A 25,758-nucleotide genomic window follows, 5' to 3' on the forward strand; every position below is an offset into this window, starting at 1 on the left:
TTTGAGAAAAAACAGCAGAGAGAGCAGAAGAAAAGCTATATAAAAATTGCTACAATACCATGAGTAAAAACACTCACTGTGTAAAGAGCATTCCATAGGATCTAAGTTTAAAAGAGTATTTCACTCACTGCCAGTGTATGAAGTAACTTTCATGCTATCAATCAGTTTGTTTTCCCCAACAATTCTGAAGCAAATGATAGAAAGGTGATTTAATCCTGCCACTGTAATTGCTTGCTCCTCAAGTGACCTTCATTTGAAGATGGAAATGCCAGCCATGGAAACCAGGCAGACAATAAATAGGCCAGCAAGTTTTAGTCATTTAATAACTTACACTGAGCCAGATTTGCTCTTGCTGATCTGTAGTGGTCAGTAGTTTTCTGTCTTCTTGGCCAGCCCCTCAGCCAGGGGAATAATCAGCATTAACAGTAAAATACTGAAAGGGCCAATCACTAACTCACTCACAGAGGGTGATACAGAGAACTCAGTCATAGAGACCCACTTAGAGCATTGAAACGGAGGTAAACAGGCAAAGTGATCCCTGGAGGATCAATTAGTTTACAGTGGCAAAAAAGGGAGATTGAGATCCTTTATGTTCTGCTTTCCATATGCAAACCTAAGTAAAGAACACTGAGGTAGAGACAAGATCTAGGGTAGTAAACAGGACAATTTCCTAGCAGGAAGAAACTTCATTCATTGTCTACTACAGCCATTTAAAAACAAAAACCAGCCGATCTGAGCATGTAACTTAATACATTTATGCTAAATAATAAAATCAAAGTTCTAAATTAGGATGCAAAGTGTCTCCAAGATCCTCCATCCCAGGACAGACTTACCTGTGCCTCTAAGTCTCGTGACAGATGTTTCTTTGATCTGTTCCTAAAGATCCCACAGCTTCATCCCACTATTCCAGTGCTTATTTTTACCATCAGTGTCCTGGTTATGTCCATCCCACAGATGAAACCCATGGCCCCTTTTCTTCCATAGCTCCTGAGAACAGGCTGTTACACAGCAGGCTTTTATACCTTTGAACTCTATGATCACTCTTGGAGCCTTTTTCACCTTTACCGAATGACACATTAACACCATTTCCTCCAATTTTCGACTGAAATCAACTTTCTAGGCCTCTGATCATTTTCATTAATTTGTTTCACCTCACCTGGGTCCGTATTTTTTCTTAAATGCAGAACCTTAAACTAGGCACAACTGAAGGCCTTGCAAACAGTGACTCTAGCGTGGGGATTATTTCTTGTGCTTTGCAGGCTACACTCATCCTTCCCCAGCCTGAGACTTTCCTTGGCATGCTGTTTCAGCTGTGCCACGTTTGTTATTCAGCATCATGGTTCTGAGGTAGGGCAGGGATTACTGCCCACAGGAACAGCAGCCTTTCTCTACACACTCCTTTCCAGGCTAAGCACACAACAATTCCTGCTCCTGCTACAATCTCTTTGAAGGTGAAGGTACAACTACAACATTCCAAATGCAGGGATGCAGAGGTTTTATGTATTTCATAGAGATCAATAAGGAGCGGACATGTAGCAGCCAGAAAATGTAAAAAGGCAGCAAAGTTAAGCAAAGAGATGGACAATATTGTAAGTCTACCATTTTAACAGAGTAGTAACTGAGCAATGATTGTGGAGTCATCACCACCACTAGGTATTTCTTAAAGCAAGGCTGCTTCTTTATTTACTTTGGCAAACAGGAGTCAAGCTACAACCCAACCCTCTCCTCTGCTTCCCACTCCCCCCACCCTCCCCAAACATTAATCTGCCTCAGGCAATTTACCACTTTCAGGCAATCCACTCCCTGTGCCCTGTAGAAAAAATAATCAGGTAATCCATGACACTCATTTATTCAGCTACAGATAAAAAGTGAACAGCAGCTCCATGCCCAAGCATACTTCCAGAAGGACAAGGGAGGTGGTTACAGATGGCAGCTGGAACAAGCAATGACAGTTAAGATGTCCTTTAGGAAATACCTGTGAAAAGCCACAGTAACCACAACAGGGCCAGTCCTAGCTCCCCAGAGCCCCAGTCCCAGCCATCTACATCCACAGGTGTCTAAAGGAGCAGGAAATCCATATTAAATACAAAATCAGAGAGCTCTAGTAACAGACCTTTAGTTGACATCTATCAGAACACTAATCAGAACACACACCACATGAATCTCTTAAGGTCTGAAATTATTTTCTGTTCTTCAGAAATGGCTGAACCAATTTTCTCTTAGATGCTGTCTCTGTCTTTTTAAGACAAAAATCTGACTCTTCAGCATGTTTATATGATAATTCATGGTCTGATAAGTATAATGTACTAGGTAGAATTATTCTTCTATAGGCTACATATACAATTTTCTTCATACATGTTAGCCCACTAATTGCAGAGGACACAAATCCCCTTCAGAGTGGAATCAGCTGTCAGAATTGCTTGGAACCATGTCTAGATCAGTCCAGATATGCACCCATAGGAGTCAGACAGCACTGAGAGCTCTTTCTTTGTGGCCAGTTATTTTCCCAAGTATATCCCTCACTGAATCTTAGAAGTAGAACTAAAATTTAATATTGACAGTGAAAAAAGCAAGATTTCATGGTTGCAGTATTCCATTTATATTGCAACTTGAACAATTACCAAAGTAATGGTGCCAGCACCTGCATAACTGTTTATCATGCTTTCCCTCCATAATAACAGATACCTTTGACTTATGCCGTGGTCCCAAAGGATACCTGTGCATTCCCACAGGATACCTGGGCACTTTTAAATTTTCTTCATACTGCCATACTAAGGACAGAACTAACTTAAAGACAGAACATCTATTTTTGCTTTTTCCTAGTTCAAGCTGTTTTCACTATTATCCTTTTGACATAATTTTTTGTGCTATGGCACCTCAGTTCTTCCTTTACTAGCACAATTAAAATAAGACATAAATGTATAAAAATGCATGTTCTATAAATGTGTAGTCCAAAACCCTACAGAACACATTAAAATAGAGGTATTACAAAACCTGAGTATTATTTAAAATCTGCATGCTTAGTTGCAATATTTTTTTAGTATTCTGTATTCAAAAAAAGTAATTTTAAGATATAATTAATTGAGACTATAATGTAAAATCTCATACTGCAATATGCCCGAAAAGCAATTTGTCCTAAAAACTGATTTTCTTTGTTTTCCATCAGACTTCTGGGTGATAAAGCAGTCAGATGGTATCAAACTGGAATAAGTAAAAAACTGGTGATTGTCACATCGATAACTCAACTGTAGAAACAATCATTTAACAAAGCAATTTAGAACAGCTGTTAGCAGATGAAATTACCTGGCAGAAGCAAGGAGATGAGATAGAATCTAAAATGAAAAATGACAATGGCACAAATCCCATCACTCAGCGATGGGTGCACTGACAGAGCTGGGTTCTTTATATCCAAAGAACACTCACTGCATGTCTGTTCACCTGCCTGAAATTCTGTTTTTCAGAATGTCATTTGAACCTCCTATCACAGTAAATATAAAAGCAAAACTGGAATAGCATCACTTCATTCTAATGGGAGGCCATACCCATAGAGTTCCTTCAGCTTAGAAACCAATTTATAACTGAATTTGTCTCTGTATCAGTTATCTTTCAAAACCATCAAGTAAGCTAGACTAAAACAGGAATGTCTGGACATCTTCAAAACTCAACTCAAATGCAGACTTTGGTAAATATTTAGTCACTCTCTTGCCTTTTCCTATCATAGCAATAAACTGGACTGTAAATGAAGTTACACACATGAGCATCAGAGCAGAGAATTTGTTGTTCAGTACAGACCATACCACACAGGTGAAGCACGACTACCTCATAATATTCACTCTGCCAAGTATTATACAGAAAATTAATCAGCTGTGCTCTTTACACAGAATTGAGAAACTGTATTTAAACCAGTTTTGCACCAGAAGGAAATAAAGTGCATTCATGGTTTTATGAGTTCCAGTCGCTCAACAGTATTGAACTGACAGATCTCTTTACAACACACGTTTTGCTGGCTGAATAGATTATTTTCCTGTGGAAATAAAAGATTTGTAGTCTTTGAGGTTCTTAAGTTCTTGGCACTTAGTCAATGTACTATAAGAGAAGCAAAATCAGCTAGCTGATGTGTAAAAAGAACACTCTGTAAGCAGCAGCCCTGAGCACATGGATCTCAACATCCCCAGCGATCAGTGGCTAAAAGCTGCTCCACGGCTGCAATGCTGTGGAGATGATTTGTTTTCTCCATGATTGACTTCAATTATAGTGCTTCATTTCTTATACTACTGTATCCTGAAAAGAGATAACGAGCAGCAAAGCTTTTTCACCCATGAAATTAGTGTCAATGTAACTCTTTTATTCAAGAATTCAGGGACAACAATCCTTTTAACTCAAAATATAACTTCAGTTGTTTTCACTGGACACATCTGGAAAAGCACTGGGAAAAACATCTGCTCTTATGCAAGGAATGGTCAAGAATTACTTCTGACCCAAATGGGTCTCAAACACACATTGCATTGTAAATGGAGAGGTGGTCAACACTTCAAAACGTAGATTTAAGGTTTCAAAGCACAGTATAATTCACTATTTTACTATCTTTTTAAGAAGCACTGCACAGCTGATGCATAAAAATAAACTCAAAAATGTCTCCTCTGCTTGCAAGCAGGTTGGCACACCTTCCAGCTCAGGTGTCTGCATTAAATTTAGTACTGGGGATATGACAGAGACTCCTGAAAGGCTAAGGTTTCGTAACATAACTGGACAAGGGTGGAATAAACACATTCCAGTCATTCAAAGAGGCACCTTTTTAGCCAAGAGAGAAGTTTACAGTCACATTCCCTCATTGTCTAAGCTAGGAACAGAAAAAATGTGAGGAAGGAGAAGTTAGCTCAACCATTCAGTCTACAAAGCTCACCCTGACTTGCCCTATTTTTGATGGCCTTGGTGTGGGAAATATACTCTGAATGTAGGGAATATTTTCAGCTGCCTGTAAAGGAGTGTGAAACAAGCCCAGCATTTAAAAATCTGATCTGGATTATTTATTCTGCGCTGAGCTTTATCCAATTTTAAGTTACAAAGCCTTTCAGGTAAGTCATTCAGTAAAATTAGTAATATTGCATTTGGTCTTACAGTAAATCTGAGAAAAGGTTGTTCTCATAACTCTAAAGAACATGTTAGGAGCCATCCTCTATTTTGCCAGTGGAAGAATCTTCTTTTGAATGAAAAAAAAAAAAAAATCAAACATATGAGCTGACTTGGTCATCAGGAAACTCAGCAACCATCAATATGGATTCAAAGGAGAGGAAAGGAAGGAAGTATTCACACAGAAGACTGCAGGAGCCAAGTTACATAAATCTCTAATAGAGACACGTAACTAATGAAGGGAATCAGAAATTTGAAAGAGCCATTTATGATTTATATTGTACTTGATCTTTAGCAGCTCCAAACCAAATATTTATGCTGGAGACAGAGGAGGGATCAGCTTCTCTCCTTGACTGATAGTCACAAAAGCATTCCACAGATGCACCTTCAGTAAAGTAGGAAGCAACTATGTAAAATAGCAAATCTATAAATTCACATACATGTCTGCAGGTATTCTGGACTGTGTAAGCTGTTAAAAGTAATTAAAAATACTCAAGTGGATCATTAATAAACCCAAACAGCATAAAATTCCCTTGCATGTCAGTATCAGACAGCAATAATACATTACAAAATAATTCAAACTTCTTACTACCTAACTTCATCCTCTCAAAATGTTGCATGTGCACCTTAAGTAAGTTCAGAATACTCTGAGTTTAGAAAGAATATATAATTTTCACAGATGAAAGATGTCAGAAATATTCAGCCTTTGTAGTTCAATTAACATTACAAGAAAAACTCAGTTCCTTAAAATTTCATCCACAAACCAACACACTGCCTTTGGAAAAACGGATGAAATTGATGTTATTGAAACCACATCCTAAATCCATCCCATCTGTGGCCATCATCTCATTTTGGACATCTGATTCTTCATAAACCTTTTAAACTCTTTTAACTAATTTTGTAAATAGGTAGGATTTGTTTGTACCTTCATTTGGCTGTAATTAAGCCAAGTAACTTCCTAATATAGGATAAAGCTGTTCTAGAAGTTTGGTTATTGTAAAAAAATCAAAATCAAGACACTGGGACACTGACATCCTTTAGAAGCACAGATTATTGACCCTGAGCATCCAGAGGAAAACAAGGAACCTTATTTTCAGGGGGTGTTTGGGAGCAACTAATGCAGGAAACTATAAAAAAACTCCACATCTTCTAGTGAAACACAGAAACCAGGAAGTCCCTCCACTGTAAAACAGGACAGATGGATCACACTTGGGGGCCTGCAGATCTTAATGGCAATTCCTCACATCATACAACTGTGCTATTTTTACTGAGGTGTGCAGACAAGACTACAAGTATTGTATCTTATAAACATAATTCTAACCCTACCAATTCACCATCCTTGAGTGGTCTGAGACCCCCTGACACCAGTGAAATGGCACAGTATTTTTGTCCATTTTGTTGTAACTTATAATTATGTGCTGAAATCCCACTATTCAACTAATTTCAAAAATCAGCACTTATTGATCAGTCAGCATTTGCAATCAATAATTGTATCTATAAATGTGCATATGTGAGACCATGCATACTGCAGTGATAGTTCCTTTGTCCCCATTAAAATACCTGAGTAATTTATTCAGGGCATGAAATGAAGAAAGGACGACTGATTTACAAAAAAAAGCACAGAGAGATTGTTCATTGCAGAAACAATAAGAGCAACAAAATTTGAGATTTTTCAAAGCAATGATGAACCCCCCACTCAGCATCATACAAGGCACAGTTAACACACAGGACCAGGAGCCACTGCTGTTTTTCCTAGTCCTGCTTGCCTGCCTGAGAACAGATCAGGCAGGTGATCTGTGCTCTTGGTTGTTCTGCTCACAGCAGAGCTCCACAGCTACTACCACCAAAACCCCACAGCTAACTTAGTGGAAGCACGAGCTTTTTACCCCACTTGCAATAAAGAGGAGCATGAAACCTACATAATGTTATACATGAAGATGTATAATCTTAACTCTAGTTCTCTACATTTTCTCTCCCTCTGCCTCCTCAAACAGTGCATACAATTGAGCTTTTTGTACTAGAACATCTGTTTCTTTAAAATCGCATTGTAGTTGTAAATTGCAATTAAAGAGGGTGAGCTTTATCACTGTCAGCTGTTACCTAATGAGCTGTAACTTTTTTTCCTTATGGGCTTAGTAGAATGCTGTTATTCAATTTACAGCTAGGAATCAGAGGTAAGCCAAACAGAAAGCAAATGTAGAATAAAATTGAAAAACATGTAAAAAACCTTTTCAAAAAGTTACTTTCCTAACTACCCTTTCTTAGATGAAAAGTTCTGGACATAATTAAATCTGCACTCAGACTATACTCATGGGTACAACCCATTTTCTTGTAGCATAAGTTGATATGTCAATTCCCTTTATAAATGACTGAGTTGTATCTCAGAAGAAATTAAATTTCGTGCTTGTATTCTGATTGCTGTGTTAGTTAGAATCCTTGTCTTGATTTTCAGCATATGTCACTTCTACTCACGTCACATGCTGACAATATCCTCCAAAGATAAACAGTAGTTTTCTCTCTCATTAAAGTTTACCTTACTGACATATTTCCAGGAAGCAAACATATGCCCCCTCCATCTTTATTTTTCTGGAATCAGCACATCAGTTTTCCCTGAGTGGCAGGTTCATGTTTCTACATCTGTCATACTTAGAGGAATGCCCTTCTCAGACGTTACCTTCTTGTAATAAATTTTGCTGAAGATTGCTGGGTTTTGACCAGCAATGTCGAATCATGCTTCTTTTCCACTTACTAAACTCTTGCTACCCAGTAGGTTTTTGCTCTGTTACCTTTATCATCCTCTCAAAACCTGGGGCAGAGTTCTCACCTAATTTTGGGGCCATGAAAAATATTTTAACTTCTATCTCATCCTTATTACTTGGTCGTAGCTTTTCTGCTTTTACTTGAAGAACATTTAGATATTTACTACATACCTTGTACAGGATTTCTACACATTTTGAATTTTAAAATATATCTTCAAATATCAGTAAAACTTTTATAGCTTTCTCAGCACCCACCCTATAATCTACCTCCCTAAGATTCTTCTCCTAATGAATTTCTCCACTTTATTCCATCCTTTTCTATTAGTTTTATTGAAATACATACTTTGAGAGTGTCAGATGCAGAGTTCTGCTGATCATGAAACTAAACCAAGAATTAATCAATATCTGCCTCTCAGCCTAGGGTTCCTTTTTCTGAGCAGTTCTTTCATTGATTCCTTACTATTTTTCAAAACAACATAGCATCAATGCCTTCCCATTTGGTGATAATGAAGTGAAGCAATGATGGGAGCAATTACACTGAGCTCTGACTTACTTATACAACATTCTCAGTATTTGCTCTCTATTTTTCACATGGTTAGTTGCAACACAAAACGCTACAAGACTTAAAACTTCTTACAATGTTGCAGGGCAGTTTTATAAGCAGGTTTCCAGCATTACCCAGAAAGAACACTCACTCTTCTCTCCCAAAGTAAGGTCGCTGCCTTCATGGTAGCAGCACATCACAAAGTACCTCATCATTCTGCAATTCTTTGTGTTTCTGTGCAGTTTACCACAGCATCAATAAACACCACCTCGGAACAGCAAAATGAAAGATGCCTGTTCTTGCACCTTCCAGTATCATTCAAAGCCAGTTTTAACTTCTGTTTCTTGAGTAATTTTAACAAAACAGTTACACACACAAATGCTGGTATTGTGATGAAGATGTTTTTGCACGTAAGGGTGGATGAAGGCAGTGAACAGCAGCTGCTGCTTGCTTCATCACACACTTTGTCTTGCTAAGTTAAAGCTGCAATAAAGAGTTAATTCTTTCCTAACACACCTTTAGGGTCAGCCTCACTGCATTGCACTCCTGCAGAGGGTTCAGTTTCAGTGTTTCTCCCAGGTTACTGCAGCCTGATGTTTGGTGCTGCATTTCACAGCAAACACAGACACCATCACTGTCGAATTTAATCTATGGAGAAAAGAAAAGGTCAGAACAAGTATAAATCAACAGAAACACAGTTCCCAAAAATGGTATTTACAGTTACAGTAATGACTACTAAATGCAAAATTAAAATCTCTGTGCAGAACCCTTGGAGCAAAATGTTTTCCACTGGTTAATATAAGCTATAAAAACAGGTAAAATACAGAAAGAGGATTCAATGTCAGAGTGCTACCTTTTATGTCTCTTTTTGAAAAAAAATTTGCTTTCCGGGGCAAGTGAAACCCGAGTACCTTAACTGAATAAACATAAAATCATACCCGATGTGGGAAAACCAAAAATAACAGAAAAAGGTCAGAAAATACATGAAGGAGTCATGATCACAAATCAGTCCTTTATTCCCCAAAGAAGAGATGGAAGCACAGTGGCTAGGTGGTGAGATCTGAATCACCCTGTTACTTACTCTTTTGCATTAAAAAACTCCCAAAATTTCCAGATACAAATCCAAAAAATTAATTCCTAATGCAGATACACATTTTCTATTTTTAATTCACATTCTCCCTAGGATGTTGCCAATTTCCTGAACAAAAACAGGTACCAGTATTCCTTGTGGAATTACCTTTCACAGCCTTATCCATAGAATCATTTCAATGGAATATTTACTTACTTCTTTGACCTCAAAGAATTATTAAATTGTTCACATTATCTTAAAAGCTATATGTTTAAATATATGAGCTTTTAGTACTACCTCTATCAGGCTTATGTAGCACTCTCTCCTTACATGTTGGTGACCAGGACAGCAGATGGAAGAGCAAAAGTAAGAGTCAATTAAAAGAACATAATAAACTTCTCCAGATGAGGTACAGCTGACTGAATGCTTGTGTACTGTGAGGAAACCACGCTCAGGGCAGGAGCTATCTCAGGGGACTTCAGCTCCTGGGACTCCAGACTGCCCTCTAGACAGCACAATTTGTAGAAGGCTTAAGAAAAAATTGGGTATGTAAATTACACCATTTCCCATATTCCCCAAGGTAACACAATTGTCTTTGGCAACTCAGAGACTGGTCCTACCCTATGCCACAGACATTGCAAAGAAATAAAGAAAAAACATAGTTTCCTCACCTCTATGATAGTCGTGGGTTTTACTTCTCATTAGCATACAATTTAACTACAAGGCAGCTTGAACAATTTCAGACTAGTTCTTCTCCAATTCTTGTAATCTTTTAATACTTTCTTTAAAAAGGTGAAAAATCTGAGCAAAACCCAACTAAAAGGTTTATGATCAGCCGAACTCAGCTGATCTTCAAATCCATGTAAAATCAAAGCACCAAATGTCACTGGGGAAGTCTTGCTCCCAAAACTCTGGAAATGGTTCAGGGATTGAGAAATGGTGCTTAGGAAGTCTGGAACTTACACTTGGAGTTTAGAGCTGTGCCAAGGCCAGGGGCCAGAAGGCTACACCTAGCAAATCAATATAGGATTCAGCTGCTAAAAAGTTTTTGTAATGAGGAAAATGGACTTCAGACAAAGCTTTCTACTGCAAGATCATCTATTCTGTTTCTTGCTGGCCCTGTTTAATAAAGGACAGGCACTGACTCATGCCATCTATCTGGCATTTCAAATGTGAAATACAGATCCCAGGGCCACATGTAAGGAACAGGTGTCAGAAAGATAAGGCTCAAAAGGCTGGGTCAAGATTCCCCATTTATGACTGATTCTCAATTCATTCTGAAAGTTGTTCCATGACTTTGTACTGCCCAGTAGCTCTTCTTTGAATTTAATTCTTACAATGAGTTAAAAGCTGATTTTCTATATGACAGCTCTTGCAAAACACAGGGCCATGTTGAGAATCACAGCATATTCGAAACCACCTAAGATTGACTACCAGATTGGAAGCATAGTATTTTAGGAGAATTTTTTATCAATTTGCCTAGTTGTGCACCTTTTCACTCCATGTTTGTGAAGTGACCTCTTTGCTGGGTTGTGTTTCTGCAATGGGGAGCAGGACAAAAGGCTGCAGGTGTCACTACATTCGTGTTCCCAGCAAAACAACAGCTGAAAGCACCCCTGAGCCCCCAGCTCCAGAATGCCCTTCCCTGCCCTGCTGAGGTCTCACTGGTGCAGACAGGATCAAGAGCTCATACAGCAATTCTGTGACTTAAACTGCGCCAAAATTAACTTTTTGGGGTTTTTTTTTTATTTTTCATTTTGGAAGGAAGGAGAAGAGGTGGTTTATTGTTAGTCCAAACCACATCTCAAACACCATTCACTGTGTGACTTCATAAACAGAGACTGTAGCACTGACAATAAATCTGCATTGGTACAGGGAGAAGGGGCTGGGATCACTCTTTCCTGCTGGACTAGTGCTTGCCAACCTCAATTACATCAGCAGTGCCTCCAAAACTGTGTTTCAATCTCTTTTTGGCTGGCAGAGCTCAAGAATAAAGAATCATTCACTTCATCTCCTGCACACACCCCCACCATCCTGCGTGTATTTGTGTCCCACTTTGTGATTCTTACTCATGCGAGTCAGTACTCACAGCAGAGTTTGTGTTTTCATATTTATGAAAGTCACACAGTACACCCTCATCCAAATCATATTTAAGATTTCAAACTTCAGCCAGAGCTGCCTATATCCATAAATTGTCTTGCAAGTTTATTTTGTTTTGTCAAAAAGCAGTACTGTTACTTCAAAAGTCAAAACCCATTAAAACCTGACTTCATATAGCAGAGAATCAAAAAACGTAAGGACCTTCCAGATTTATTATAAATACATATAAATACACACACTCTGACAGGTCTTATGTTACTTTTTTCATCTGTATTACTTCACCAAATTCTGTCAATGGTACTGAAAAGAAGCTTTGCTTGTTTGGCTGCTAAGTGCACACACATTCTCCCTTAACAGGGCAAATCAGGAATTATTTAAAACTGTTACTCTGCATTCTACCATTTCCTTAATATAAATGTAAGTCTTCTAGTAAAAGTAGTAATATATTTTACTTATTCTTCCAAATTAACCTTCAGGGGTTTTTTTGTAAGGAAAAAAAGGGAAGGAAAAATTTCAAAATGAAGTCTGGAAGTTTTGAAGTTGGTAACAAGGCAGTGAAGTACAAGAAAGCTCCACTAGTACACTTAGGGGAAGGAATACACTTATTCTTCAGTCAACTCTAGTCCCTTATGCAGAGGGAAAGACAGGAGGCTCCAGTAAGGATAAAGTTACAATGTAGGGAAACATCAAGATTAAAAACTGAGAGACGAATAAGAACAAAACAGAGTATATTCTTTTCCCTGGAATTTTAAAAATTGTCTTTCCATATGCACAGACCTGAGTTTAGCTCCAGTGCAAAACGGAATACAAATAAACCTGAGTTCTGGATCTGGGCTGTGTCATTCAGCTCTTTGTGAACCTGCACCTGCTTCACTTTTCCTTGCTTTGTCTATCCAGCTAAAGAGAATTCAGGGGAAAGAAGAGTCTTCCTTCACGTGTCACTGTAACCACTGGCCAATTTCAGCTGTACAACTAAAAATTGTAAGTAATCTTTCAATAGAGAGATTGACACTATCGCTACTTTTCTGAATAATAACCCCCTGCAAATTTGACTAAAACTACAGCATTTATTTTCTAAATGAGTATGTGGTTTACAAGACAGGTAAACTCAATAAAAACAAATATAGATGAGGAAATAAAATGTATTCTGTCTTGCGAAGTTATAGAACATAAATTAAAATGTATTAATTGCTCTACCCATATATTTTAAGAACAATCTTAGAAAACCATTATTTGAAAAAGAAATTCCTATATGGAAATGTTTCTCCTCTACACATTATTGAACAGCTTGAGTGTGTAACTTCTCTGGACGTGTCCAGCTCTCACTGATTTAAAGCACTATCTACTGGATCTGCTGTAGCCAAACCTGTGGGTTTTGGCTCTAGGATCTCCAGCTAATTATGGGGGAAAGTTCCAATCAATGCTTCATAACAAGGCCGTAAGGCTACTGCCCCCTTTTTCTCCTCAGCGTTGTATGTTGCTAAGCTGCAGGATAAAGGCACAAATACCAAATTCACAAATCACACATTCAAAACGCTAACATATGGCAAACACATTTCATGTATTCACACAAAAATACATATTATAGAATCTACAGTAAGTCCCCAGTGTTTAAAGCAAAATAAGACCACTGTGTCTCATTCTTTTTCTTTGAATAACAAGACTACATGTGAAACACTGCTGAATTTCAACTCCATAATACAGTAGATGCTATTATCACTATTAATGCCAAGCACTCACCGTGAATGAGTCTGACACAAATACCAGAACTAAAACAGAATTTATTTTGAATTTGACTTTTTTACTATACTGTGCTTGGAAATTTACTGGTTCAGTTACATGGGATGTTAACCACATTTCAAACCACATGTCTGTAAAGGCTGGATTTTGACTCCTAGAGCTGCATCCCCAGAGAATACATTTGTATCCTAGGAGGCAAGTAAAGGACTTAGATTTGATAATGGATACCAGTCACATAGTGTTGGATTGCACAGATCTACAGCACTAAAGAGAGCCATCTAAGGAATTAAAATTAAATATACACTTGGAACAAGCTGTCAAGAAACTGAGATTTTTCCTTTTTGAGTGAAAAATGGTAATAAAGTAATTAAATATGTTCAGCATAATACATCACCACCTTCTGAGTCAAACCTTGTGCTTAATCATAAAGCAGTGCTGTTCACTGCAGTGCATCCCTCCCAGAGGGTGGTCTATGAGAACAGAACTCAACAATTCCATATATATGAGCCCTGCAACATGGCAATGCAATATTTAATGTGTAAGTCCCCAGCCTAACTGAAATGGGATTTTGAGCAAGGAAAGCCTAAAGAGCAAGGTCTGGGCAGAAGAAACTGTTGCTTTTTTTGGTTTTGTTTTGTTTTTTAACAGTTGCAATACAATATATATAAAATATATAAACAGCCACAATGAAATTAACTTGCCCTTACAGAGTACAACATACTGTGGGAAAGCTACTTAGCTCTGACAATAGAAACTACAGTTTGAACACTTATTACTTATACTCAAACTTTTCAGTCATGAGTTTACTTCTGTAGACATCTTCACAAGTTGAAGTCAGAAAATATGCTAGAATTCAACGCGTGTGTACTTTTTTCCTGAGGTAAAAACACAAAGGCTTTAGGTAAATTGTACCTTATAATTTACAGCATGGTATTGTCCTGTATTTTATTTAATAAAAGCAGTATTAATTTACTTTGAAAATTAAAAACAACTCAGATTTTTTGGCAAACAAAATACTAGCATACACATACCAAAACATTCCTATTGTGAAATCCACTGCCTGGACAAGTACTGGATGCAAGAAATCCTGCTGCTGCTGACATCAGATGGTAACCACCACACTGCTCTGACGTGGCCTGTATTCCACTTATTCTGCTGAAGCATCATTCTTACCATGACAGTAAGAAGCCAACCTTTATGATATTAAAAGTTACTTTTTGAAGTTGCAAAACATTAAATCCATTAACGCTTTAACTCAAACTTTTCCCAAAAGGTTCTTTTGCGTTGTAACACATACAGATTGCTCTACTGAATACCTACTGTTTTGGAAATTAAAGGAATGTGCATAAAACCCTAATAGATGAAAAACAGAATCCCTGCCCTTGGTAAGAAACGTGTTTTTCATCACTCACCAGCTGACATCCTTCCAGGGACTTCACCAGCTGAGCATTCTGACAGGAGAGAATGGACCCGGCCAAGTTCAGCATCACACACACTGCAGAGAGCAGCATGAAAAAGGTTATCTGGAAAAAACCCCAAGCACCCTGTTATTACTCACTTCAAGAGGCAAACAAGGAAAAAAATCTAATTTAGATGTTCAAGAACTTCCAGCCTGTCACACAATTACACGGATGGCAACTTTTTATGCATTTTAAAGAGAGTAGGGTACTTAATCTGACAGTGTCCTCGGTCTTGCACTGTAAGAGAAAGCTAAATCAAAACTAGACATGACTATTATATGTTTTCCTCCAGCCATTTCAAAATAATCCATTTATCTCCCACTTTTATCACACACTTTGAAAATTTAATGGGTTTTATTACCAAGCATTACTAAAACGTAAGATTTGAAAAATGTTTTATCATAAACAGATGTAGCCCTGAAACAATTTAAATTCTTTTGATGGGGATATGGGTATCTTAAACAAGAAAAGTATTTGTGAATATCACATATCACGAGCGCCCACAAGTTGGGAAAAAAGAGTGGTTAAAATTCTGGATATATATAACAACTTGGTTTTCAAACAACAATTATCATTTGAGCAGCACCCTCCATATCAACTACTCATGGTGTTAATTACTCCTTTTTTCTCATCTCAAAATGTGACAAAACAATCATTAACCTGATTCCATCAGTTTAATTATAATTTTATTGCTTTAAATGTAAAAAAACCTGGTCCAGTCAGGGCAGACAAATCTCAATATATAGGGAATGGCATAAGCAGTAAGAGGCAAGAACAAACGTGTGCCTGATGTGTGGCCACCTTAAATATTCAGTGTTGACATTATTATAATTCAACAGGAGTGAGTGTATTATATGAAATTAGTAAGAAATTCTGTTGCATCTCTTTTCCATAAGCACGCTCACAGTTTACAGCCCTTCACTGTTCTCACAAGATGTTATCTTTTGTCAGTGCATGTGCCTGAAATATTTTTGACAAGCTTAAATCCAAAATGGCTGTATATTTTTTCTAGTGCTTTTGGACAAAACCCCCCGTAACCACCACCGTATTAACCAAAGGACAGAAGCTGTGTCACATATTTTAGTTGCCAGCTTCAGATTCTTCCAAGCATCACAGCTGATGACAAGGGCTGTAACCTACAGCAGGTTTATCTATCTTTGCAGTACTTTCTCCATATCAGCATTCATTAATGTAGAAACCTCTATTGGTGTTTCCAAGGTAACCTCTTCCTCTTGTCACTGGAAAAGACAAGAGGGAAGGACCCAGCACTGTTGAAATAATGAAACAGGCTCTTAGAATTCCTGTTCATCTTGGTGGGTCTAAGTATCACATTCTGTTTAGGAGTTGCATTTCAAAGTGGCACCCACCACATGATACCACTGAAATTCTCTGTCACCCTCATCTTCCCAATTTTGCTGTTTTATGCCTCACCTCTTAATGTCGCAGGCAAGGAACTACCTAACCTGGACATGGAGCTAAAGGGGGAAATTCATGTCCTTTTCAAGTCTTGAAACTACCTTGCTTCTTGTTGAGCACAAAGATCCTAATAAAAGGAATTGAAGAATTTTCAATCTCCTTCCTTAATGCTTCTCAGCTAAATACCAGAAAAAGCTTTCTACTGGTGGAGTAGGGCACACCTGGTACTCTGTTATCACAACTTCAGAGGTAAAGTTTACCACCATGCTGGAAGCCACAACAGAGAAAAGGAGAAACAAAAGTATCAACTATCACATTTACAGACATAAAAAAAACATGTACAGTGTGCTTAATTTTATCACAAATCAGTCTTTTTTAACACTGGCACAGGTGCAGCAGTAAAAATGAACACATATGCAACCCTTTGAAAGAGTGGCCATTGTGGATTATGATGGTGACCCTACATTACACTATGAAACACTGTAGATGAAGTTAGATATCCATTATTTATAAAGTCAAGTATGCCTGATTTCCACATTAAAATTTTCCTCAAAAAGAGAGATACCAAATATTTGTTCTGAGAGCTCAGTGTGACATACTTGAAGGAACAGCATGAAACTGCTAGAAAAGAGTGTATGGTGCAGTCAGTCCAATGATCAAACTTACACTGAAGTAAATACAGAATTGTCAGATATTGAAGGGCTATGACATCTTAATGCTAGATTTAAAACTACAATATTATGTTTTTCACCTTCCTAGTTACAACATATAAACAAGCTAAAATAGTCCTAAAAATCAGCAAGAAGCATTAATGCCACTAAGCTCCAAAACTCACCAAGAACGAACACATGAGCAAACAGCAAAGCCAATGGACTTATTATGACATGGTTGTAGCAGAACTAATTGGAGAAGTCAAAACTTATATTCTATACAAAGAACTCTGGAAGAAATGTTTATAGGACTTCCAATGTAAATGTTACCACGGTCCTAAACTCATTCTACAAAACTAAACAGTTAGGATGCAATGATTTAAAATTATATAACAACCCATTTTTATATATAAAACTATGTAACATGTGAGCTGTCATCTTGCACATGGACCCACACAAGGCTCCCCTTTTTACTTTATTTCTGGGAAGTACTCTAAGCATCAATATGCAGAGATATCAAGAGTGAGTTTGCATCTTTGCAGTCCCAACAGAACACACCACACACAACTGCACAGAATGAAAATATCAGCAGCCCTCATGCTTTGCAAGAGAGAGAGCCCAGAAAAAGTTGCTTCCTTACTGAAAGAAAAAAAGGCCAAAAACTTAAGCAGTAACAGTTTTATTATCCTTCCACTGTAAAGGAAGTTGTTTGTAGCTCCCTCTTGAGTATAACTCGACCTTTCAGAAAAGCATTAGTATTCTCAGATTATTTGTGAATACTTTTTCCTTCACATTTCTTAAATGTAGGTTCAACCATATACCTGCCTTCATAATGACCCAAAGTAGATCATCTTAATTTTATGGATACCACCAAAAAAATCAAAGGGATTTACAGAAGCTGATATATTCTCCACCCTCCATTCTTTTTCATCACTTTCATTTTTGCCTCTTAATATTTCTCTTTTCTTCACAACTGGCCTCAAGTAATTTATTCTCTTTTGTTTTTACCATAAGCTTTAGACTTCCTTTCATCTTCTTTCCCAAAGGCACTGTTAAAACTGTATTACCTGAAAACTGCAAAACTTTAATCCTTGAGATAGCTGGCTCAAAGCACCTTCCTGCCCTTACTGTGTCTTTCCCAATTTGTTGAACTGATGAACTGCAGTTTGTGACTTGCAACAGAAGACATTAACAATTTAGATTTTCTGTCCATATACAGCTTCCTACCAAAAAATGCAGTGAGAGCAGCTCTGAGGAGGAGTGCTTGGGGGTGTTGGTGGATGAGAAGTAAAGCATTACCTGTCAATGTGTGTCTGCAGCCCACAAAGCCAACTGTGTCCTGGATTACATCATGAGCAGCATGGCCAGGAGACCAGAAGATTAAATATGCGGAAGAAATTAATCCCTGTGAGGGTGGTGAGGTCCTGGAACAGGTTGCCCAGAGAAGGTGTGGTTATCCCATCCCTGGAAGTGTTCAAGGCCAGGCTGGGTGGATCTCTGAGCAATCTGGTCTAATGGAAGCTGTCCCTGCCCATGGACAGGGAGTGGAACAAGGTGACCTCTCTCCCAACCCAACCCATTCTATGATTCTCTAACTTTCACAAGTTTGTATTAAACCCTGATTTGCCAGTACTTTTGGTGGTGATTCTTTAAGTGACAAAAACCAGCAATTCACTACTGCATCAAGAACACACCAAGAACTCATACACATTAAGAACACAGTGAAAAGGAGCAGCACATATATATGTGTGTGTATCCATATATATATACACACACACACACATATATATATATATATATACACTTAGTTTGAAGAAATACTTACTACTACAGGGATGAAGAAGTTTTTACATGCAAAATAACTAAAGTCCTCCAAAAGAGATGTAAATATTTTATCACATGAAACCATATTTCTAAAAGCAACATTTTATTTCATTCGTCTTTCTTTCATTTTGGAGATGTATATGCAACACAATTGCTTTTTCATTGTTGGCATTTCAACCATTACTTCCCCAGGTGGTTTGCAGTGGTTTGATAATCAAGACATGAACACTTAGACAAAATGTTAATTACCCTCTGTGCTGATGAAACATGACTCAACTCTCCTGTGCATGGTACTTTGAATAAACCCAGGCATTGCCATGGTAAGCTGAATTCTGTAAATCTGCCAATCCTCTGTACCCGTAATACTGTATCTGCATGTTTTTTTCCTGTTAATTCCTGTCCTGCAGCTTCTGAAAGGCCAGAAAATCTCCTTGAATGAACTTTGGTTTACATTGAAATCATTTGCAAAAAGCAATTTTTTTGAGACACTGTAGTTTGACACAAGGTACTGCAGGCTTCTTTCCAATCCCATTAGATATGTGTGGGTATATTCAATGGGATTTAAAATATATTCCTTTTAACAGACATATTTCTCACTGGTGAAGCAGCAAGAATAGCCATAGGTAAATGTGCTTGTCTCTGTAAACCACTGTATAAGTAGATTTAAAACTTGCCCCAAGGTATTCTGCTCACAGAACTTTGTCTTACATGAAACTGCAGACAGTAACATTTATTGTTATTTGTGCTACAGAATTTATAGTTTCCCTGACAGAAGTGCAGAAGGTTAAACAGCAGAAGCAAACCTGAAAATTTATCACCACCAAGAGCTATGAAGCAGTGAGATCAGCAACTCTGCCAGGACTAAGTTAATGCAAGATTATCTGGGGTACAGCCAGAAGCTACCTGTTGGATCAGCCAGATGCTGAATGCTCATTACACATTATAGGTTTAAATAGATAAAACATATAATTTTTAATGGAGCCCATTTAAAAAAACCGAACAGAAACAGCACTCAAACCAACACTCTTAACTCATGTACAAGTGAGTGTACAAGAAACAACAAAATCTATTTTCCCATTATTTGTCTTATAATAGATTTATTTTTCATCAATGTTTGCCAAGAAGAGACAGGATGAAAAGTGCAGGCATTTCAGATCTGTTTAATTCAGTATTCCATGTTGTTTGCCTAACTAAAATAAAGATTTGAACAATAATATTTTCTCTAGGTCTAAAACCACGTTCTATATTACATAGGCAGAAATAGTTCCTGTATGTGGCAGAGCATCAGGCTAAAGATTTTAATGTTTTCTTGTTAAGAACCATAAATTATGACCCGTTTTCTCCTAAATTATAACAGCCTGTTCAATTCCAGTCATTATTAAATTAAATAACATTTTCTCCAGATCAATTTCCTTTTGACTCCAATGAGGCTATTTAACTTCGTAAAGGAAAGGTAAAACTTAGTATATATATTATATATTATATTATATATAATACCATATTTTATAGTATAAATACACTATATTTAGTATATATAGTAGTATACAGTATATATAGTATATTTATACTGTATTATATAGTATAAATATTGAAATCCATGCAACTATTTCTAATTTCAAAGCTGAATAGTTCAGATGAAAACTTCTAAACTTGGTGTATGTGATTTTACTGACCTTGTTATGGCCCTATTAATTTGTTTTCATTCAGACAGATCTTGGAATTTAATATTTGTTACTTGGTTGCATTTCCATTTCTTCTTTTTTTAATTAAAATATTCTGCGGAAAATTCTAACTTCAAATATCATTATGTTTAAGATTATAAACAATGTTACTGGTTTTGATTTGCAAGAAAAAATGATGCCTCCCTCTGAGCTCCAGCAAGAGTCAGCACACTGTACCTTTGGAGAATTATGACAATGTTGGTGAAAGCCCCACGTGCAACAGAGAGGGGCACTGGGTGTTTGCTGCAGAATTTCCATCACACAAAATAACACCTACTTAAAGAACAGAAGAAGTAGTTTGATTTCCTCCTTTTTCACTGTGCAGAAAACAAGGTTTTTCAAAAACCCTTGGCTTTGCACACAGGAGTAGAGTGACAGATAAATGCAAAGATGCACTTAAAAAAAAATAAAATCTGCTAATATCTCACAATAAGAGCTATTCAATACTTCCACGAAATTCCCTGTCAGCAGAAGTAATGGCCATACAGATAATTTCCTCAAGTGTGATCAGATTAAAAGATTTGAGACAACAGTGAGTGCAGCACTGTCACGTACACACAGCAATAAGTGTTTGTTGTTTCTGTAATGCTCTGTTACAGCTCTAGCAACTACATTATTTATTGTAGCATTTTTCAGTAAAGTGTGAGAGGGGGCCTGATTTAGTAATAAAGACCTTGTGCTCTCGGCCCAGAAACATTAACCAGAAATTCATCAAAAGTAGATATTTCAGTATCTACTAATTTTCTGCTCTTTTGATTCCAGTTAACTCTGATTCCAGTTAACTCCTTTAGCATCTACACCTTTCTGAATCACAGAATATTCTGAGTTGGAAGGGACCCAAAAGGACCATCAAGTGGCCTGCAGACTACTGCCATATAAAAGAGAAACAAGAGGAGCTATACCCTTTTTTCTTTTTCAGATAAAATCCAAACTATCTCTTGAAGTATTCAAATAATGCAACACACTTCTAACAGTATTTGTAAGAAAAAACAAGTGTGCAGGTTATTAGTTTCATAGCAGGGAACAAGCTTAAGTTTTGTCTAATAATCTATTAAAAGGACAATGGGGAGCAGCCAGATTACATGTTAAAGAGACTAATTCAAAGTTTGCTACATGGAAATAAGCACTCAAAGGAATCATTCAATGATCTGCAGCTAATACTGCAACAAAACTAATCATATAATTTCTACTGTATGTGCAGGCAGTCAAAAGAAATCATTTGGATGATTTTTTTAATAGTAGTTATGTTGTCTAATTTTCATCACTGACATTTCCATTTATGCATCACTGCTCCCCTAATAAAAAATCCATGCACATGAAATTTAACTTAGTGTTATTTTGAAAGAGAAAGAAACCAAACAGCACGAACTTATTTTAATGCTACTCAAAATGTTGTAAATTTGAAATGCTTCAAAAACAACTGCTTCAGCTGTACAGTCGGGTGGGAAAAGAGGAGCTGATATACAGTGTGATAATAAAAACTTCAAATATAATCCTTTCTGAATAGAATTTTAACCACATAAGCCAGATCTAAAATTTGCAACTACCTCAGCCATATTAGTTTAGTTTTCTTTCCAACATGCTCTCCAAGGAATTAAAAACTGAAACTTTTTAAAAATTAATAAAAAAGACACTGTGTCTCAAATATGTTCCACCACAACAGCAGAACAGGAAAAGAAAGCTGATGTCTAGACATTTAGGACATTAGGAAAAACAACATTTTTCTAAATTAGCTTTGTATACAACAACCTGTATTTAAACAAAACAGATAAATAAAAATGAATACACTTTTTTTTTCAACAATGTGAGTAGCCTAATAACTTTTAAGAAAATCAACATGAGACTGAATTTATGCTTCCATAGCAACTGCTTGATGGGTTTCATCCACCTAAACAACACATTACTTTGTGCAAGTGTCACATTGCAGGAAGGATTCACCTCCACGCACACGTTGGTGAAATGCTACTCCATATAAATTAACCTTCCATAACATCTGTAGCAGGACTCCCTGAGGAAATAAAGGCTCGTGTTGTGCTGCTGACAAGGACAGGCATCAAAAGCTCTGCGAGCAGCCCTCCCTGGCAGAAGCATAATGAGACAGAAGCAGGATATAAAGGTCACATACACAGATATTTTGCATCTGTCTTTCCCAACATATTAATAGCAATTAACTACTCCCTTGCAATTATTCCCATTAATTAACAACTGCGTGGCCTCTCTGAGCCCTCACACACCAGAACTCTGACTTTCACTCCTGAGAAGGAAAATTCTGCCAGGTGAGCAGGGTCAGGAGCCATAGCTGCTGATCTCCAGCACGAGCACACGAGCATTTTCAGTATCAGTTGCTGAGGCAAGGCTTCAACGTGGATAGCAGCTCTTTCCAATTTGATTGTAATGTAAACTTAGTATAGTTTTGGCCATTTCAAGAAAAACTGCACACACATCTCCAAGGAAGACTCACGTGAATAATTTGATAGAGATCCATCAGTAAACGAAGAGATTTAAGATTTCAAAGACCTCTTATATCTGAAGTAAAACTTAATCCATAATGCTGGTGGAGGTTTTATAGTATCTGTAGTAAGGAAACCCAAACACTCAATCACACACTTGTCTAGCTCAGGATCTAAACTGTGATTTACCTGGCAAACAAATCCCACTGAAATCAAAGTATTTTTCTTCAACAAGCACAGGATAATTAGATTCTCTTTGGGTAGCAGTGTGTTTCCTTCCATCTGCCACACAAATAAAACTATAATCACATGAGTTTTGATTTGAATACATGAGTACAAAGAATGAGGTATCCATTCTCAACTCCATCACATCTAAAAATATTTATTATTTCATACAAATATTTATTCTACTATTAAAAACATTTCAAATGCAGCTCATCTTATCTCCAATAAATTTCTGAAGCTGGTGTTTCCTCATCATTTGAAAACAAAATGCAAAATTTAACAAATAGTTCCCATGTTGCCCAGCTAGCCAGCCCTGGTGATACATGACACGAGATTAATTTACGAAGGAGGAAGAAGAAATGCTGAAAACAAACCAGACTCACACCAAGAAGAAGTTGAAATTAGATTGTGCAAAGGCTGCCAAGAGCTCTAGGAGCAGATGGGATGCAGCCTGCGTATCTACAAGAAGGAGCAGATGAGATGCAAGAACCATCAGCAGATATATTTAGAAAACGTGTGAGAACAAGGGAATTACTGATGGACTAGGAGAGGTGAGCGTGGCACCCACACCACACTCTTGACTGCAAGCAGCAGCACTGGCAGGGGAGCTGGGACAGCTTCCTAGGGCAGGAATTCCTGGCAGGAGCAGCTGCCATGGCAACACAAGTGATGGCACAGATGGGGAAGAGCAGGGACTGTTCAAGGGTAATTAGGAAATGCTGCTTTAGGAAGGGGCAAGTGTTATGCCCCAGCAGGATTTGTCTGCTCTTCAGGAAAAGCTGCTTCTGGTCTTTTTAAACTCTGCCATTTGGGATAACTAATTAGCACACGGATACTCAGCAGAGGAGTCCAGATTCTCACATGAGTGACAGCTGGGTCCAGAACAGGCAGCCTTGGTCAAAAGAGTATGAGAAAGATGCAGACAGAGACCTAGGCAAGAGAAAGCTTTAAGAAGGGTGAAGCTGTAAAAGAGGACTTAGAACATTTATTCTAAAGAGATGCTTCACCCTGTGACATCTTTTCTCCACCACTGCAAAGATTTCCCTGATTCACTTCTGTTTCCATCTCAAGTGTTCTTCCTCACCCAGTTCACAACTTCACTGGGTCTTGCTCCATTTTCCCCCTTCTTCCTCTTCTGTCAGGTCTATTCTAATGAAAGGGTGCTGGGGGTAGGTTCTTCTGTCAGTTGCTTCATGATATTAAAGAAGAAAGAAGGGAATCAGCAGTCTAAGTAAAAAAAACAGAAAACAACAAAAAACCAAACAAAAACAAACAACAAAAACCCAAAACCAACCGAACAAACGAACAAGCAAAAAACAAACAACAAAAAACAACCCAGCAGTTGGCAGTGCACATTTTAAAAGCTAAATGGATATATTAACATACCTGCAAAAAATTTTTTGGAACATGAATGTAATCAGAGTTTATACAAACTCAAATTACAAGTTTTGAAGACCACACTTTTCAGATCCTCTACTCAATCCAACAAGAGACATTATTTCATGGCTTAAACCAACAGTTTGTACATTGGGAAAAGACCTCTAAGGGCATCAGTTTGAAATAAATATAAAAGAGAAGCAGCTTAAAAGAAACAAATACATTTTAAGTCTACTTTCAAACTGATGCAACCTGGAATACAGTTATCACCAAATACACTAACCTCATTCCTTGATCCTGTCTCACAGATTTTAGCCATGTTACAATAGGATGCGGAGTCGGATGATGGAGTTTGGTGACAGCCATTTAGTGCTTTATACAACTAACCCCCAGTGAAGGGAGAATGAGAAGGCAAGGATAGGAAAACACTATTTACAGCCTACACCTTCTTCAGTGAAATCATTCAGAACTAAGATACAAATCTATTCCAATTCCGTTATTTATGGTGCTTGTGGCACTGAATCTCTGAAACATCAGTGATGCTATTGTATGATTTCTTATTGACATCATTTTGGTTCACTTCTTTCTGGTCATCTAGGTCCTGTTCTTCTCAAATCTTCTGATGTCTATCCTCCTCATGTTGCCAGTCTCACATTTCAATTTCTCCTTCCTGTCCCATTCCTCCACAATTATCTTCCCCTGATTTAGCATTCAGCTCTTCTGAATTTGGGTTAGTTTCCTTCCATGCTCCCAGACAAGAGGTCAAAGAAAAACACTCTGCTCTCAATTCCAAAGTCTGGGTTCACATCAGCTCTGAGCAAAATGTACAGCTTTGCATCTGAAGAGCTACTTTTTGAACCAGCATTGGATTTGCTTTCCAAACAGAAGTTTTTTGCAGCCTCCCAAGTTTCTTTTTGAAAGCAGCAATACCCAGCATTCAACCCCTGCCCAGTTCATCAGAAATTGAAGAACAAGGGTATGTAAGATGCATTTGTTTTCACTCAGTGTTTTGTTCACATTTAAACTAATGCTTCAGCCTCAAAGACAAGTGTTTGTCTAATAGCAGGGTTCCTAATAAATATTTTGATCAAGGAATTGAAAGAATATTCACCCTGAAATGACACTGCAGAGTGATCAAGGGATCTGTTAAGGCACAGGGATTTTCTGCAGCTCCTCTCAACATCACACAGGTACCAAAGTCAGCAGTGACACACGAGGTGATGGGTGCCAGACTCTGCTGTTCTCCCACACTGTGCATTCGTTCACTTCCTTTTCTCCTGCAGCCTTAACCTG

The 25,758-nt window shown here is 37.6% G+C and overlaps 1 protein-coding gene across 1 annotated transcript in view; it reads right to left on the reverse strand.

Annotated features, from left to right (window-relative positions):
* The window catches only part of ENTREP2 (endosomal transmembrane epsin interactor 2), an 89,214-nt gene that overhangs the window by 22,771 nt on the left and 40,685 nt on the right, over nt 1-25,758 (reverse strand). Inside the window, exons 3-4 of the mRNA XM_062501564.1 lie at nt 14,755-14,865; nt 8,950-9,081 (exon numbers count right to left, since the gene is read on the reverse strand). Of these exons, the coding sequence (XP_062357548.1) occupies nt 8,950-9,081; nt 14,755-14,865 (243 nt within the window). The remainder of the gene's footprint in view (nt 1-8,949; nt 9,082-14,754; nt 14,866-25,758) is intronic.

Source organism: Cinclus cinclus, chromosome 13, assembly GCF_963662255.1.
Source record: "Cinclus cinclus chromosome 13, bCinCin1.1, whole genome shotgun sequence".
Lineage (NCBI taxonomy): Eukaryota > Metazoa > Chordata > Aves > Passeriformes > Cinclidae > Cinclus > Cinclus cinclus.